The 16,984-nt window shown below is 40.4% G+C and overlaps 1 protein-coding gene across 1 annotated transcript in view; it reads right to left on the bottom strand.

The window, feature by feature from the left end:
- Positions 1-16,984, bottom strand: part of dnah2 (dynein, axonemal, heavy chain 2) — a 61,760-nt gene that overhangs the window by 3,913 nt on the left and 40,863 nt on the right. Inside the window, exons 63-83 of the mRNA XM_053343890.1 lie at positions 15,983-16,152; positions 15,774-15,890; positions 14,993-15,157; positions 14,671-14,793; positions 14,314-14,462; positions 13,976-14,042; positions 12,437-12,587; positions 12,132-12,280; positions 11,865-11,998; positions 10,210-10,354; positions 9,766-9,965; positions 9,303-9,429; positions 8,962-9,148; positions 8,192-8,340; positions 7,807-7,990; positions 7,167-7,357; positions 6,794-6,985; positions 6,284-6,468; positions 4,676-4,910; positions 3,161-3,312; positions 2,209-2,323 (exon numbers count right to left, since the gene is read on the bottom strand). Of these exons, the coding sequence (XP_053199865.1) occupies positions 2,209-2,323; positions 3,161-3,312; positions 4,676-4,910; positions 6,284-6,468; positions 6,794-6,985; positions 7,167-7,357; positions 7,807-7,990; positions 8,192-8,340; positions 8,962-9,148; positions 9,303-9,429; positions 9,766-9,965; positions 10,210-10,354; positions 11,865-11,998; positions 12,132-12,280; positions 12,437-12,587; positions 13,976-14,042; positions 14,314-14,462; positions 14,671-14,793; positions 14,993-15,157; positions 15,774-15,890; positions 15,983-16,152 (3,287 nt within the window). The remainder of the gene's footprint in view (positions 1-2,208; positions 2,324-3,160; positions 3,313-4,675; positions 4,911-6,283; positions 6,469-6,793; positions 6,986-7,166; positions 7,358-7,806; positions 7,991-8,191; positions 8,341-8,961; positions 9,149-9,302; positions 9,430-9,765; positions 9,966-10,209; positions 10,355-11,864; positions 11,999-12,131; positions 12,281-12,436; positions 12,588-13,975; positions 14,043-14,313; positions 14,463-14,670; positions 14,794-14,992; positions 15,158-15,773; positions 15,891-15,982; positions 16,153-16,984) is intronic.

Here is a 16,984-nt window from a genome sequence, read left to right as displayed (position 1 = left end):
TGTGTGGTCTTAGGGGGATGAAAGCATTTTTGCATGTTCGTCATCCAGAAGGGACTGTCCACATAGACTCTACATACAGTGACGTGTGCATTCCCTCTCTAAATTCATATACCAGATACGCCTTTCCCTCAGAAATCTCTTACATTCACATATGCCACACAGCCACTAAACACTCACACGCTTGTAAAGAAATCAGATACAAAATGGCCAAACACAGAGAAGCAGGCAGGCCAAAATTAAAGCCATGAATCTGTGAGCTCAGAACTAATGACAGGCTGCCATGCCAAGGGGGGTTGGAGAGGAGAGGGATGGAGGGATAAATAAGGAGGACAGCGAATCTATGAGGGGATGCTGCTGCCGTCTGGACCAGATGAGGCTGAAAACGTAGAGGGAAAAAAGAGAGAGCGGAAAGGATGGAAGAAGATAGAAGATATAAAGGGAATGAGATGCAGACAGTGAGGCAGACAAAATAGACTGTGAGTAGACCAAAGTGTACAACATGAAAGAAAAAGAGAGCAAGACAAAGTGAATGAGAAGAGATGGATGATGGCCAGAAATAGAATGAGATTGAAAAAAAAGAGACAGAGAGAATGAGAGAGTTGTCTAGTTTACAAGTGGCCAGGAGAATAGAGAAGCTCAGCTGGAGGCAGCAGAACTAATAGCTGTCCAATACTCCTATAAAAGGAAATAGATACACACACACACACACACACACACACACACACACACACACACGTACATGCACATACAATACATCTAGCAGTAATAAGCCTCTGGCTGGAGCACAATGAACTCAGGGTCTTTTTAGGAAAGTGGAGCAGGCCTTGGAAGGTTTACTTTGCTTATTACACTACGATTAGTCCACAGACGCTGGCTTTGTTCTGCCACCGAGGACCAAGGTATGCTCCACCTGATGAAGAGCCACTCACACACACACACACACACACACACACATGCACACACGCACACACGCATCTGCATACAAGCTTTAATACACCGTCCATACTAAGGGCAGAATCAGACACTTGAATATAAACACGGACTGCCCTGAATGACCCCTGCTCAGTGGACATGCACGCACCCACAAACACGAACACACAAACACGCACACACACACAAATTCCACTGACTCATAAACTACACTCACACAAAGAAACACACACACACACACACACTCAAATTCCACTGACTCATACACTCACACAAAGACACACACATACACACACGCACACGCACGCACACACACACACACACACACACACACACAGACTTGTAGCCAGAATCTTTTCTAGCCTCTTGACCCGGGCTGACAGCACCCTGTGTTCTCTCTCCACTGTAAAGAGAGGTCCAGTGATAATGAAGCCAGAATGGAGCGTTAGGACAGAATTACAGCTGGAATGCTGCCAGAGCCCCATCACCCTGTGAGTGTGTGTATGTGTGTGTATGTGTGTGTCTGAGGTTGGACAGAGGAGAACAATAAGTGTGTGTCTGTGCAGCCAGGCAGAGTGATGGATAAATACGCCTTTAATAACAGACCAGTGAGTCAGTACAGAGAAAAGCCTACAGCTGTTTGACTGGCTGAAGGGAGCAACATTTGGGCAGATCAGATCAGAATCACAAAGATTAATACACAGAAGTCCTAAATCACTGAACTCTAACTGCTCTCTGGCAGCACTGTACTTGTTGTACAGAGAAGAACCTTAAATGAAGTCAGATTAAATAATGAAAAAATTAACCAATTTTCTGTATTAATACACTACCTGTGACTGTCACAAAGAAATACTTGGACAAGATTAGGTTATACAGTACAATAATGTGTGTTGTAGTCTGTGTCCACTTTATGAAGTGAAATAAAAAAAGGTCTCACTTCTCATACTGCATGTGTATCTCATATGCAGTGTGAACATTTGCATCACACATTCATGTATGTGCATTATTGATCCATTATTTATATATTATTATTATTATTAGTGAGTAGTTAAGAAGTTGCTATTGCACAATCACACTGATTAAGGCAGTAAAGTATATATATCTATATATATATATATATATATATATATGTATGTTGATATGTTAATTTATTTTCTGTAATTTCAAAAGAACTTGTTTTGAAAGATGATGTTATATGAGGACTGTATGGCTTTATTGTGTGTGTGTGTGTGTGTGTGTGTGTGTGTGTGTGTGTGTGTGTGTGTGTGTGTCTGGTACCTTCTCCCACAGTGGTGGTACACGGGCGTCATAGATGCAGTGGAAGGTCTCCTCCAAGCTGGATGACATCACCACTAAGCCTTTGATTCCTTTCTCTAGCTCCACTAAGGACGAACTAACACACAGACATACACAGTTAGAGTAAAAAATCTATGATCTTTATCCCCTTTTGTTGTAGTGTATAGTGTAGTGTTTAATATTCATAGTATTCAGACATACAGGTTCAAAGAGGAACACTACCTCAAATTGTTTTTGACATACTCAGCTATGACTGGGTGATTAGCTGTGATAGTTTTCTGAAGGAACTGATACAAGCACTATTATTTTGCCTGCGTTGTGGTGCTCACATGCCTTAAGCCATTTGCATAAAGTTAAACTTTTCTTCACTTCCTGTTGTTGCATGGCTTGTTTCCTTTTTGCGGCTTTGGTGCTGATGCCTCCATGTGTTGCATGTTTCCCTTGAAAATTAGCAGTTTGTTTTGATGTATGCATTTCAATCAGACACACTAGTGTGAGTGGGCTTAAACGCCTCATTCAGGTTGAGAAACAATGTAAGTAATCATGTAGTAAGTAAGCATAGGTCTGTTGCCCCCTCTGCTGAATGTTAGGAGTACTATGTGCTTCCTTCTCTTTATCTTACATTATTCCCTATCTAGAATTCCATCAATCCATTTCCTGGTTTATTCATGTGGTTAGTTGTATCTGTGTAAACCATACTTAGAGTAATCTATTACATTTCAGCTCTCTTCATTTGAGAGTTGCATTATTTCTACATGACACAAAACTGCAGTTATAAAGAGAGAGGTACAGTATGACACACACGCCCAGCTGAGATTTAGATCGGCAAACCCAAAGAAAGAAGCACTGACACACAAAAAACGTCAGAAACACACACTCACACACACACACACACACACACACACACACACACACACACACACAGAGTTCATACATGATTGTGTTCAGCACGGAGTTGTATCTCTGGATCTCTTGCAGCAGGACCACATTAAGAGGTGAAGGGTTTTCCTGAAGGAGGGCTCTGGTGCTCTCATAGGCAATCAATGTTGGGATCTTCCCGCGAATATCTGTCAATAATTCCATCACCTGGGAGAACAAGTGAAATGTACTGTGAAAAACCTTATGAGACAGTTTAACTTACAAAGACACTGTACACAAGTATTTAATCAGTTCAGGCTTAAACAACTTAAAGTCCTTGACAACCTTCCAACCTTCTGCCTCAAACCCAAGCAGATATGGGTTCACCCTACTATCAAGATGATAACTACTGCCATACCAAATACTTAACAATCACAGACATTTTGTGGCACAAAGTGAACAATAGTTAAAGAGGAAGATCAGTATTTAAAGCTGCTATGCAAGAAAATGTGTGACCCACATAAGCACTGTGAAAGTGAGCGACACACAAGTACAATCAAGTTGTAGAATGTGCTTCTCGCAAGGTTTTCTCCTGATTGGCAGATTAAATGTATAATGAATAAACAAACTTGCACTTGGACAATTGGATTGAGCAATATAATGATACACACAGTCAACAGTCAGCGATTTTGACATATTGTTTATCATGTTGATGAATCTTGGCAGACGAAGGTCTGCAGAATGAAACCTCATTAATAAAATGAGTATAAATGATCGACAATGTGCAGGATTTATTGGTCCTTTCAATGTCATACTGTTTATACTGAAGTAGCTATTCCTTTAATATCTCTGCTTGTATTATAGTTCATGTTTGACATCAAATACTAAGTCTGGTTATCTTCTCTTTACAGCTTTTCAATTGAGAATACTGATGCTGTGATATACAGGGTGATAAAGGATTTTATCCATAACTCTCAGAAAGAGAAGAAAGAATCCTCAGCAATGTGACATCTGGTTATTTATACTTTTACCATCATGAAAGGAGAAAACTATGAAAAAAGCCATAGGTTAAAACTAATCTCATGAAAGAGAACAAAAAGGTACACTAAAGGTAATAAAACAAACCACCTTGTAGTGATAGAGCATTTGGGGTGATGGTATATATTATGTCTGTCTGGGCTGAACGATTGACTTCACTTAACACTACAGAGGTGATGAAGACTACTCAGAAGTTTTAAGAAAGCTAGATGACAATAAGGTATATGACTGATCACATTACTGCCAACATTTAAAATATGCAAGTATGCAACTTGTTGCACCGGTTTTCTAGGTCATAGCATTCAACCTGATCATGACCTTAGTGTTACTTCCTGCATAATACAGGTCTATATGCAGACTGAGTAATATAGAGAACTATGTGGGTTGGGACTATTTGTGCATTTTGAGATTTAGTGATGCCTTCATGTAATCTGGGTATTATGTGTGAGTGTATTATCTGAATGTTATACATCTTATCATACGCCATTCTGTGGATTTCCATTCAATTTACACATTTCTGCCCTCCAAAGCTACCCTATTGTTTCCCCCTCACCTTTTCTTCTTGGCTGGGCCCGCCCCCTGCAGCAGAGGGGCTTGAAACCTGGGGTCGCAGGGACAGCAAGGTGTCAAACAGCGTCCTGGTCTCAGCAATCTGGCTGGCAATATTGGCATTAGGGTGCAGGCCAAACACCTCAGGGTGCTCTGCTGGCGGCAGCATGCTGATAAACTCCTTGTATGAGGACTGAGGACCATCACGTGGGATGTAATAGGAGGTTAAAGGTGACAACCTGATTGGAAGTGAGGTGATATATGATATCATACACTGTAATTTGACAGTGAACAGTTGACAATACACTTTGGCACTATCTGTGCATATTCTAGACATACTGAACATTCTCCATTTGTATACTCAATAATCTAAATAGCTAGTGATGTACATATGCATTTAAACTGTGATGCTGTCAACAAATATATTGCAGCTATGTACTGTTTTAACGGAAAACAGCTTTTTTAAATTTTAGCACACAGTGTAAGTTTTATTTTTTTCTAAATCATGTTTTTATTTGATCTTACCACCAATGAAATGACCCCTCATTCCCCTGTAGAGATTAGTTTCATCTTATCTGATGTATTTCACTGTAATAATGAAAGTACAGCAATGCAAAACCCTTATAATATCCTCCATGACAAAAGAAACATACATGATTGTTAGTGTACTGAATGAATGTTTTATTGTTCTACCCTATATTAAAGTGGTAGCACTGCAGTATGTGTGAACTATAGGACACAGCAGCTGTTCTGTTTGTATGAATAGAGTCCTGGAAAGCTTATTCTTGATATATATATATATATATATATATATATATATATACACTAAACTGTATGTATATGTACAGTTTATTTGTACAGCATGTGTTGTTTTGGTGAAGTAAATGTTTTAAAGGGGTTTCTGCAGTGAGCAGTCAGAGTTGAGTGGGAGCAGACCGAGGAAAAAAATACAATTAAAAAATCCCCCCTCCCCCCCCCCCCTCTTTTGAGGGTGGTTGGTTAGAAATAGATGGATATATGGATAAATGTGTCATTAAGTACTAAAAAAAACCTAAAAACTAAAAAAACAAGGACAAAGTGTTCCTGTGAGCGTTCAGCGTAATGCCACAGTGTGTCTGAATCTCATAGGCTGTAACAATCTGATGGTCCACTTGGTGGTGCTGGCACACTGTTACCATGAGAAGGTTGAGCAGGGAGTTTTAATGGCCTCTGTTATCTAAGAACAGTCACAATGTATACCTACAAGGGGAAAACAATGTTTGGCTGCAATACATGACCTACTTTCAATGTTTGAACTTCATGAATAACAAATAACTTCATAAATAATATATATTATAATATATTATACACATCCATCCATCCATTTTCTATACCACTTGTCCTCTATAGGGTTACAGGTGAGCTGGAGTTAATCTCAGCTGACACTGGACGAGAGGCAGCCTTATACATATCAGTCATTACAGTATATATTATTTATAATATAAATAAAATGTGGATTTAGTTAAAGTTAGTTATACTTAAGTTATTGTACAGATATACATTTTCTAGAGTATGTAAATACAATAATACATTAAGCTGTGACAAAATAAATGTGTGTGTGTTAGTGTCTTACTTGAAGAAGGGCTGGCTGATGGCACCATCACAGAAGTAGTCAGTGATGTATGTGGTTAGAAGGCGTCTGTCCCAGTCATCTGTGACATGACCTCCATAGTTGACCCCAGCAATTAGATACTTCAGTGCATCCCAGGGAATCTCCTCATACTCATCCAGGTACAGACTTAGCAGACTCTCACTCACCTACAGTATGGGAGCATGATCTTATAGACTGGCTTTGAAATGCAAGACAAGGGCAAACCATAATGCTCAAAATGTTAAAGATGCAATGGAGAGGAAAACATTTTAACATGAGTTTAGTCTGGACTGTCATTATCAATTAGTCCAGTTGGTTTCCACTCTGACAGAATATGAAATAACTTTCTGCTTGAGAAAAGTACATTTGTGATTTAGAGTAGATGTATAGGAAAACATCAACCACGCAGAAATTCTAATTAATCAATTGTTTCCATCCGATACAACCACATCATGATTATTGTCACTGCATCATTCAGTAATCATCACCAACCTCAAAGTCAGAATCGTTAAAACCATAGACAATGTTCCAGCCCAGCTGTAGAAACTTCTTCCTTTCCAGCAGGATGCTGTGAAAAAAGCACAGGGAGAAGAGCAGCTTCCTGTAGAGGATGGGTCTTGAGCAGCGGGTGAACTGAGCCTCCGTAACGACCTGGTACAGACGCTTCATGTTGGCTTTCACACCCTGAGGGCCACACAGTGCAGTGTTATAATATAGACAATTAAAATCATGGCTCCATACAGTAAGTGTGCAATTTGTAGAGGATTTGTATACACAGTTATACTATAAAAATGTCCCTTACTATGTCACACTGTGTGCTTTGCATGTATGTCTCTGTTGTGTGTGTGTGTGTGCAGGCATGCACCTTTGGTGGCTCAGTCGTCATTTTGATGCCGGCCTGTAGGATAGTAATAGGAAATTCAGGGTGCGGTGAAGAGCTGAGCCAGAGTCTGAAGTTTGGGTGGGGCTTCTCCACCTGTAGCTGCTCCACCAGCTTGTCCAGCTCAGGCATCCAGGAGAGGGAGAGGTGGCAGTTAGCGAGGAAGACCCAGTGACCTGAGCAGAGAAAAAGAGAGCTCTCCTATAAATGCAACGATGGCTGAAGCTCTTGGCAAGCAATCGTTATCGCCACCACCACTACCACCTGCCTCTGGTTAGAAACTGTGATCGGCAGGAATGACAGAAGTGGTAGAAACAGAGGTAAAACAAGACCTGTGGGTGAGACTGTGCATTTCCTTGTTTGGATTATGAATTCGACAGGTGGCTAATTCTTACATATAGCATCTTTAAAGCTAATATCACTTGTGCATATTGTTCATGTCAGTGCAAGATGTATTTGTGTGTCAGGATAATCCTGTTGGTGACCATAAGAGGAGGAAAAAGCATCACTCAAGTATTTTCTACACATTGTTAAACACGGGTGGAAAAAATAACACTGCAACAACAGAATGTATCTGAGATAGCACTGAAGAGCAGGAAGAAAGACAGAGCGGTTGGTGCAATACCGTTTTTGATACCCTCTTCGATCATGCGCTTGGCAATAGGGGCCTGTCCCTGGCCCAGAGAGAGAGCATGGAAGTCTTTGCTCATGCCAGAGGCCTCAGCCAACTGCAGCAGAGCTCCTGTGGGGTCCACCCCAGGAGACAGAACAAAGATCAGAGGCGTACTGCTTGAGGATTCTTCCACTACCTGCAGACAGGACAGAGACAGTAGAGTCAACAATGAAGGAGAAAGAAATTGAGAATCAATGGGCTGTCATGGCATGGCATTAAGTAAGTATAAATCTAACAGAATTAGACAACCGACGCGTATGGAACATTTGTTTCAATAAAATTCAACGTTGTTTAAAACTCAAGAAAGAAGCAAGAAGGATTGACAGCTGACACTCACAGCTTTCATGTCGAGAACAGGTGGCTCCACAAAGCGAGAGCCGATGTTGTTAACAATGAAGGAGTTGACACAAAGAGAGACGCGGTCCTGACGCAGAGAACGCACTATCAGCATCTTTTGGAGTTCATTACAGTTGTTCTCCCAGTCACCTAGACGGAGGACCAACAGAGAGGAAGGATTTCATGGTTTAATGGAGGGCAGTTTGGAAACAAGAGGGGTGGATATATGATTAAAATGATGTGGATTAATACAGCAGGGTGAAAACGTTAAAAGGGTTGTGAACAAAGGATGTAATGAGGGGAGAAGTCTTGGCAGCAGTAAAATCCTTGTGTGATCATATTCATAATGAGCTAAACTTTGTCAAATCTAATTCCCACTGATGAAACCAGGCAGAAGAAGACACACACAAACACACACATGCAAACCCACACACTCTCTTGTTCCCCTTTAATGAATCAACAACGAATAGATCCTCACTTGTCAGAAAAACAAAAACAGAGGAAACATATTCAACAACACTGGGGTATACAGTAACACACACAGCAGGGGACTGCTTTCTTTTTCTTGTTCCAAATTCTCACAGAAGCAAAACACTTCAGATATGTCAACGCAGAGTAGCACACAAGCTGTCTTTCTCTCTCTCACCTAAACTCCCAGTTGAGCTCACTTCAACTTTGGCTGTGAGAATTTGCTGCAGCAGTAATAAAAAGCCAAAGAAAATGAAAATACAAAAACAATAAAAACCCTTTCACAAAGCATACTATACAGACCTGGGAGTGTGGAGTTCTCTGGCTCAGCGCTGGTAAACCAAAGGTTCCAGTCTCGGGGATACTGTTCAAAGGAGACCATGATGCCATGGAAGTTGGGCAGCTTATCCAGCTCAGTGATGTTGTCCCAGCTGGAGTCTACGAGCCAACTGGTACAGGGGTTGTCCATCTGCTCTTCTTTATCAAGTACCTAAAATCACATACACATTTATTGATTAGTAGTCAAAATATCGTTCGATCAGTGTTTCAAACAACCAATACATTCATCACAGTATTCACTAGCAAAGAAAAAGAAATGATTTAGACAAAAACACATTTGTGTGTGTCTTTCTGCGTTTTCTTACAAGTCCTCCTCGAAGGAAGAAGTTGTACTCATCCATGTTGAGTTTGCCAGCTACCTCCAGGATTTTGGCACACATCTGGAAGCTGATGAGCAGTTTGTGGACCTCAAACAGACCACGGCACGTGTACCTGTAAAAGGATTCATAAACACACTGAGTTAGGTAGAGTAACCACCAACAGTCTATTATTCTGAATGATTACATCACAAAATTAAAATTCCATATCAGAAGGCTGAGAAGGCTTGACATGAACATCTTCATCAAGGACAAAACTGCTCACTATATGATGCTATAGTAACTTTTGAAGTATAGTATACTTTATATTTTAAAATCTCAGTGAAACACCTTAAATGCAGTATGATGCTCACTTTATTTGAACAGCTTTCTCTGTTCACCCAAACAAACCTTATTTTTGAGATTTGCATTGATGAAAAATGCCTCTCTCTCTCCATGCATCCTTGCTTACTTGTATACTGCATATGTGTGGAAGTCGTTTAGGTTGGTAATCCTTTCCTCCAGCTTGTGGCTGCGCTTGCTCTTTTCTATGCTGAGGTTGAACAGGTTAATGTAGGCATCCAGTGAGAACTGGTACATTGGGTCAATACGGCCCATGTCATTTAGGATGAAGAAGAGGATTGAGGCTCGCTGGGCACATGCACGGTAAGCCTGTTAAAAGAGAGTACTTGTTATCATACTGTATGCCAAAGAGACATGCAAATGCACATAATATCTCCATTATTTGCTTAATCAATTAAATCACAACTTTCCAGATCCCACAGTGATGGCTTGTAATTGTTTACTTTGTTTCACCAAAACACAAGTATTTAATTTATCACAAGGCAAGTTGAAATGCAGCAAATTCTACTCTCTTCTAATTACTCCACCTCTACTAATCCCTTCAGAGACACACCTCTCGAGCAGAGTCGATCTCGATTTCGGTCTGTTCACTGCTCTCCAGCTGCTCTGAAACCTCAGTAGCCGTCACTTTGGATGTCTGCAAGGTGTTCACCAGCTGTACGTCATCCAACAGTGAGCCAGTCGCCTCATTCAGCAGCCTGGTGGAGTGGACACACATAAGCAACGTAAAAAACCTTCACATAAACACACATGACACCGGGGACTGAAAGCATTCAAGAAAAACATTCACAAACAAACATGGGTCATGTAGTCAGGTAAATATGGACTGGTTTTTACAACACAGACAATGTTGACAATAATAATAACCAAAGAAACTTTATTTGAAAATGTTTGGATAACAAGTAGTTGAGAATCCAAGACTATTAACATTTTGAGGTTTGAAAGAATAACTGAAGAAATGTGTGGGTTTCATTCATAGGCTGAAAAACAACCTCTTGGTGGACTCCCTGATAAAAGAATATTATCTGCTTAAAAGAAAAACACACTATAGTTGAACAAGGAGGAGGTACTGTGTGTGTTTGTCAGGTTCATATTGTTGAGCTGCTGTGTTCCTGGATGGTTTGTAAGCCATTGCTATTTGTGGCTGTGAGATGAAAACTAATAAATTATTATTTAAAGGAGCTGTCAAAAAGTTTTTCCCAGCATAAATCTTGCTGTGTTAGCAATGTTCTCAATTTTCATGGCATTTAAAGACCGTGTAAAGTGAATTCAGACTTTTTCTTCTAAACACAAGGTGTAAAAAAGGTGTAAAAAGCATTTCAACCATTTAGATTTGAATTGTGGAGCTAGGCTTCACAAACTGTGCTCCAAGATTTCTGTGTTCAGGATTTAGTGGGTGGGTCTGAAAAGCATGCGGCGGTGATTAGCATAAACCCGCCCCTGCTGCTGTAGAGGTATAAATACATTCAGCGCACACTACTACTACTACAGTCTACAGTTAGCCAGTTAGCTTGGCTAGCCGCCGAGCTAGCAGCCGAGTTAGTCGCAGAGCTAGCAGCAGAAAGCTCTCAGACATAGTGTCCATGTTTCAGGTAGAGGTGGTGATTTTGATTGACAGGTGACACTTGGTAGGGGGCGGAGTTTCAGCGGACTTGGTGGACACTCCCACGGCGTTTGGTAGCAGAGAAAAAGGCTGAGTTTTACACAAATTTCATATATTTGGCAATTTTTTTAATCATTCAAATTTGGCATGGTGGTTAACAACACACTTTTCTGTGGTATGTCAAACTCAGAACACATATTTATTCTTACTTTACATGGACTTTAAGGAATCTGGGTTACCTAACATGCTATAAATACTTGGCATGGCTTGTGTTGCTTTGTATTTTGTTTTTAAAAGTGCCTGCTATTGTGCATGGCACCTGACCTGGGTAAGGTGTTAATAGGTGTCTCATGTGTAAAGGACTAACAGAACTAGGTGGTTGTAGCAATAGTAGTTGTACCCTTCCCTGCACTTGATTTATATACAAGCAAGGCCTTTGTCACAGTGGCTGATAAATTAATGAAAAACATGATGAAAAAAAACAAAACAATTTAATACAATTCTAATATTCCACTTCAATTTTTTTTGTCCATTGTGAAGAAAATATGTATAACAAATATGTGTGAAATGTCACAGAGTCTAAGATAAGCAGTACGCTGACCAACCTAAGGATCTCATCCTCAAGCTCCTGCAGGCTTCTTTTGCCAGAAGCAATACTGATCACCAAGGTGTCTTTCTGTTCTTCCAGATCTGGACGCTCCTTACGCACCACAATACCCAATAGTTGGGCTTCCAGACCCTGCATGCAGGCACAAGCACAAACACATACACACACAGTTTAAGGCTCATAAACTCAGAGGGTAGGGGCATAAATTAGTTTCCGCCATTATCAGCTGGGACCAAATACACAGAAGCCAAAAACATATTCAGACCTGCTCCTTGACGGCAAAGTTAACTATGGTTGTCTTTGTAGAAATCTCCGGGGTGTAGTGGGGATTGGACAGCTTGGTGGTGATGTAGAAACAAAATTCTGGACTGTATTCTATTTCCTTATCACCCAGTTTCAACAGTAGCCTGCCGCCTGCAAAAAAACATAACAAAAAAAAACAGCGGATTCAGACACTCCCTCCTTTTCAGATGAATATTTAATGGTACTACAGAAAACTCGAACAGTTGGTATTTCAATTTGTGAGTTTATGTATGTATGTGTGTGTGTGTGTGTGTGTGTGTGTCTGACCTATCTGTGTCAGGGACTTGTTGAGGATTGGGTTGAGAGAGGGGTCTAAGTCCTCCTGGACATTCTGCAGCAAAACAGGATTCCCAAACTGGATGGCGTTCTCCAGAATCCGCATGTAGTCTGGCATCTGAAAGTCTACTACCTTCAGACCCTGCTCACGTGCACACACACACATATACACACAGGAGGACAGAAAGAGAAAAATGAAAGGATATGTTTAAAAGTATCACTTCAAAAGGGAAAATTGTGAGTGGAAGGAGGAAGGTGTACTATACAGCACTTAGGCACAGCAATGCTTTGATCTGATTCTACCAACATGCTCATAAAAATAATGCCAGTATGTTGATGTTTAGCAGGAATGACATTAACAACTTTAGTTTTTAAATTTCCCAAATAGTGCTAAACAAAGTACAGCTGAGGCTGATAGGAAAATGATTTGTATTTTTAGGAATTTAGTCATAATGATGTCAGTAGTCATAAGGATTCATCCTGAGGGGGAGATGAATGTCTGTGCACAATTTCATGGCAATAAATAGTTGTGCAGACATTTGACATTTCCTGTATAACAGCCAGCAAGTTGATGTTCTGGATTTGAAGTGAGAGGTTTCCCAAACCTCAATAGAATGTATTCTTTGGGGACCATGAACATCTGAGAGAATATTATTGTAGTAGTCTAATAGCTATAAAGATTTTTCCATCTGGACCAAAGTGGTGGACCAACTTGACCATCCTTAAACCCAAGCCGCAGCCATGTCCAAAAACTTCAGTAACAATCAGTTCAATTGTCCATAAATGTCACACAGTAAGTGCTTTGAGGACAGGCAGCGGAATGAATTGGGAGGGTTGACAAAGGACAAAGACTTTGAGAGAGAGAGAGAGAGAGAGAGTGAGAGGAGAAAGTGAAAGGTCACACACTACAAAGGGCAAAGTGGTTTGGATAGCACACACTGTAACAAGGAATTTGCCAGAGAAAAGAAGGGAGAGAGAGGAGAGGTGCCGTGAGGGAAAAAAGTTCAAACAGGCAATAGTTTGAGGAAAAATAAGAAGGATGGGCTCCTAAAAAACTTCTTTGTTGCTTTTTCCTGGATTTCTACCACTGATGGCTCATCTGATATCTGGTCAAAGTAAATGTCCTCAAATGTCAAGAGCCTTCCTTAAATATGACCACAATAGTCAAGGCACCTCAAGACAAGCTTGTCTCCTTCAGACACTAAAGCCCGAACAAGAGTTAAAGTTTTCATGTTAGGTCTTGGCTGTTGAAGGTTGAGGTTTGAACTGCTTTAAAGAGAGAAAGTGAAAGTTTGTTGAAAGGTTATGGGAGGTAAGATAGAAAAGCAGAAATTGATGTTAAACTGAATGCCTGTAAAACAACAAATATGTTTCCCCCCAAAACGACTCTCTCTTTTTTTTCTTAATTTGAGGTATGAAACAAAAAAATAACTCTCCTGTGTGGACATTACAATCTCTCTCACTCTCCAGCAGTACAGACAGAATAAACAGTAATGTCTGAATGGTCTGATTTGCTGAGTCATATCTTACCCTCTTCATCTCCATATTCCTGATCCACTTCAGAGCTTGGCCTTGAGGGTCCACCATCAGTGGCCATCTTGAAGAAACAGAAAGCCATAAAAGAAGTCAATTTGTATTTAAGGTATGAAACACATGTTTTGTACAGTGCCTGCAACCAAGTCCTATAAAAACTAATCAGAAGTCCTGATGGCGTGTCACAGAAAAATACAAAGGGGAGAATATATAAACAGCTGACTGTAAAAAAAAAACAGTATACTAACTTACATTTGTAGGGCATTTTAACATTATGTGCGTACTGGACTACAACTATCTTATTTAATAAATAACTTGTGTCTAAAAGTTCTAACCGGTTTCCACGTGTGACAATAACTCCATTCTCAGTGGAAAATGCGTCAGAGGGTAGACCCTGAATGTTCCAGTCTCTCACTGCTGTGGGCTTGGACAGGAAAACAGCAAAACTGAACCCTGGTGAACATGGGATCTCCAAGTCCCGTACCTAAGTAGAACAAGAGGGAGGGAGAGAGAGAGAGGAATAAAACAGGGATTACTAGAAATACAACCAGAAACTTGTTAACCTAAAATAACATTTAAAATATTTGTCAGTTGCCAGTAATGGTGCAGCGACAATAAAAAGTACATGGCAAGTACTTTACTGAACTGCACACCAAGATATTTGTGGTGTTGTGTGTGTATGTGTGTCTCACCTCCTTCATCCAGACGGCAAGCAGCTCATCTCGATAGTTGGAAAGGAAGGGGCCCATGTACGATAAAAAAGATGCTGCTAGCAAACAGTCTCCTACAAGGTATCCCATGTTTTCCTCAAGACCCTGAAGCACACACAGATTATTTAAAGTACACGCATTTGCAAGTGAGTTATCTTTTGAATAATTTGTCTCATTCTAAAATGCCTCATAGAAACAATAGAAAGACAGACAGATGGTGACTTGAAAAGACCAATTTTTAGGCCTGAGTGTTGTGTGTGTGTGTGTGTGTGTGTGTGTGTGTGTGTGTCTGTGTGTGGCCTACAGTAACTCTCTCCTCCCAGCGGACCCTCTCTCCAGCAAGTCCTGTCACCAGTTTGTCAGCTCGGTCAAGTTTCACCTCCATCTCATCTGACTTCTTTCTCAAACTCTCCTTCATGGCCAGCTTCTCGTCATGCTCTTTTTTCAGCTGTTCAAGCTTCTCTGCCACCTGTGCACGCACACACACACACACACATACACACCAATCTTGAAATACCAGCCAAATGATTCAGAATTGCAACTTGTTATAGATATATAGTAGTTTAATACAGTAATAGTGGATGTATCCCACCGTGACCTAATTCATAGCTTTGACTCTTACACTGATAATATTCATGTAATCCAAATAATGTGTTTTAGTGGATATAGCAGACCATGTCAAAGCAGTCACAGCCCTTTAAGAAATACAAGGGTTTCTGATTAAGATGCACTGAGCCCTGCTTCTCCTGTTACATGTGAGTGTCAGGTTTATGAAGTGCTTCCTCTCTGCCCAATTAGAGGAGTTGGGTCCTCTGCTGCAAAGAGTGTGCGCTACTTTTTGTGCGCTGCTCTTCTCTCCTGTTGAACCGTCTTTGAATCTCCATGTCAGTTTAGAACAACAAAGAACTATTGGATTTTTTTCATGAGCCAACTCTTTACCTCTGTACACTTTATTAGACCTATTACATTTGTCTTATCATACCAAATTAGACTTTAATTCCATTGATGTATGTAAACATTACTTGACTTGAATTAGTGTCTAAACATCAATCAGGTTGTTACTGTAGAAGCACTGTGCTTTTTACCTCACGCAGTTTGTTCTGGGCCTCAGCCAGCGCAGCTTGTTTCTCTGCCAGCTGAGACGTGGCAGCATTCAGCTGGGCCCTCTTTGGCTCCACCACCCTGAAGATACGCCCGTAGACCTGGAGGATAAGTGATCACTTCCATTGATTTTTGTTCTGGGTGTATGCATGTATGAGAGTACATTTGTGTGTGTGACTGCTTGCTCTTGTACCTCCATAGCTCTGACCCACATGCACAGGGACTTGGCAGCCAGAGAAACTTTGCCGATGATATCTGGCTGGAAGTCTACCTGCCTGCAGTACTGGCCGATCTTCTTCAGCACACGGTCAGATATATTGTCCTTGTCAAAGTTAACCAGAGTTTTGATGAAGTTGGACTCGCCTGCCAAAAAACATTACAAAGTCACACAGATCAGAATACATCAACATCTTCTTTTGTTTCTCTGTCTTTCTTTGTAGCTCAGTTTGATTGATTTCCTTTGCCTCAGGAAAGTGTCGTCCTAATGTGCACCACTTGTTAAATTTGATACATAAATATATGTATCCTTTTGTAAGCAGAATCTAATTTTAAAAAAGTTTTAAAAAAATCATCTGCTGTACTTTTTGCAAAGTGTTTGCCAAAAGAAACACTGAACATATACAGTTTGTTGTGTGTGTGGACAGAGTGTGCAGATAAAGTTACAGAATAACTGCTTCATGCTTCTCTATCGTTGGTGTGGAAGAGATTCCCTGCAAGTTCATTTTTATGCCGCTACATCAATGAGTTACTTTGTTTTCATTTTCACTTTATCTCAATTTGGAATAGCCAGTTCAAACTCCCACTTTTGATCTTAACCACATCTGGTGCCTGAGAGAGTTTGAGCAAGGCTGTAAAAAACACTCATATCATGAGATGAGAGGAAACAAGGAAATATACTGTGTTCATGATGCCAAATGATCAAATGACACTTGACCCAATATTTTGTGATTATCTCTTTGATCAGTTCTATTTAAGTCATGTTACTACAGACTGAGTGTATCTTTCTTTTTGACCCAATGAACTGGAGAGGATTGCACCTTACCAACATAATCAATTGTTATTCTGGCAAAACTAGGACTTACAAGTGCTGTGTTGAAAGAAAGCAGGGTAATCAGAAAGAAAGAGCAAATCTTACCAACTGCATTACAGAGGGAACTCCTAACATTACAGTCCCCTCTCCAGATAATCTTTACTT

This window comes from Scomber japonicus, chromosome 22, assembly GCF_027409825.1.
Source record: "Scomber japonicus isolate fScoJap1 chromosome 22, fScoJap1.pri, whole genome shotgun sequence".
Lineage (NCBI taxonomy): Eukaryota > Metazoa > Chordata > Actinopteri > Scombriformes > Scombridae > Scomber > Scomber japonicus.
This window is presented reverse-complemented; position numbering and strand designations above follow the sequence as displayed.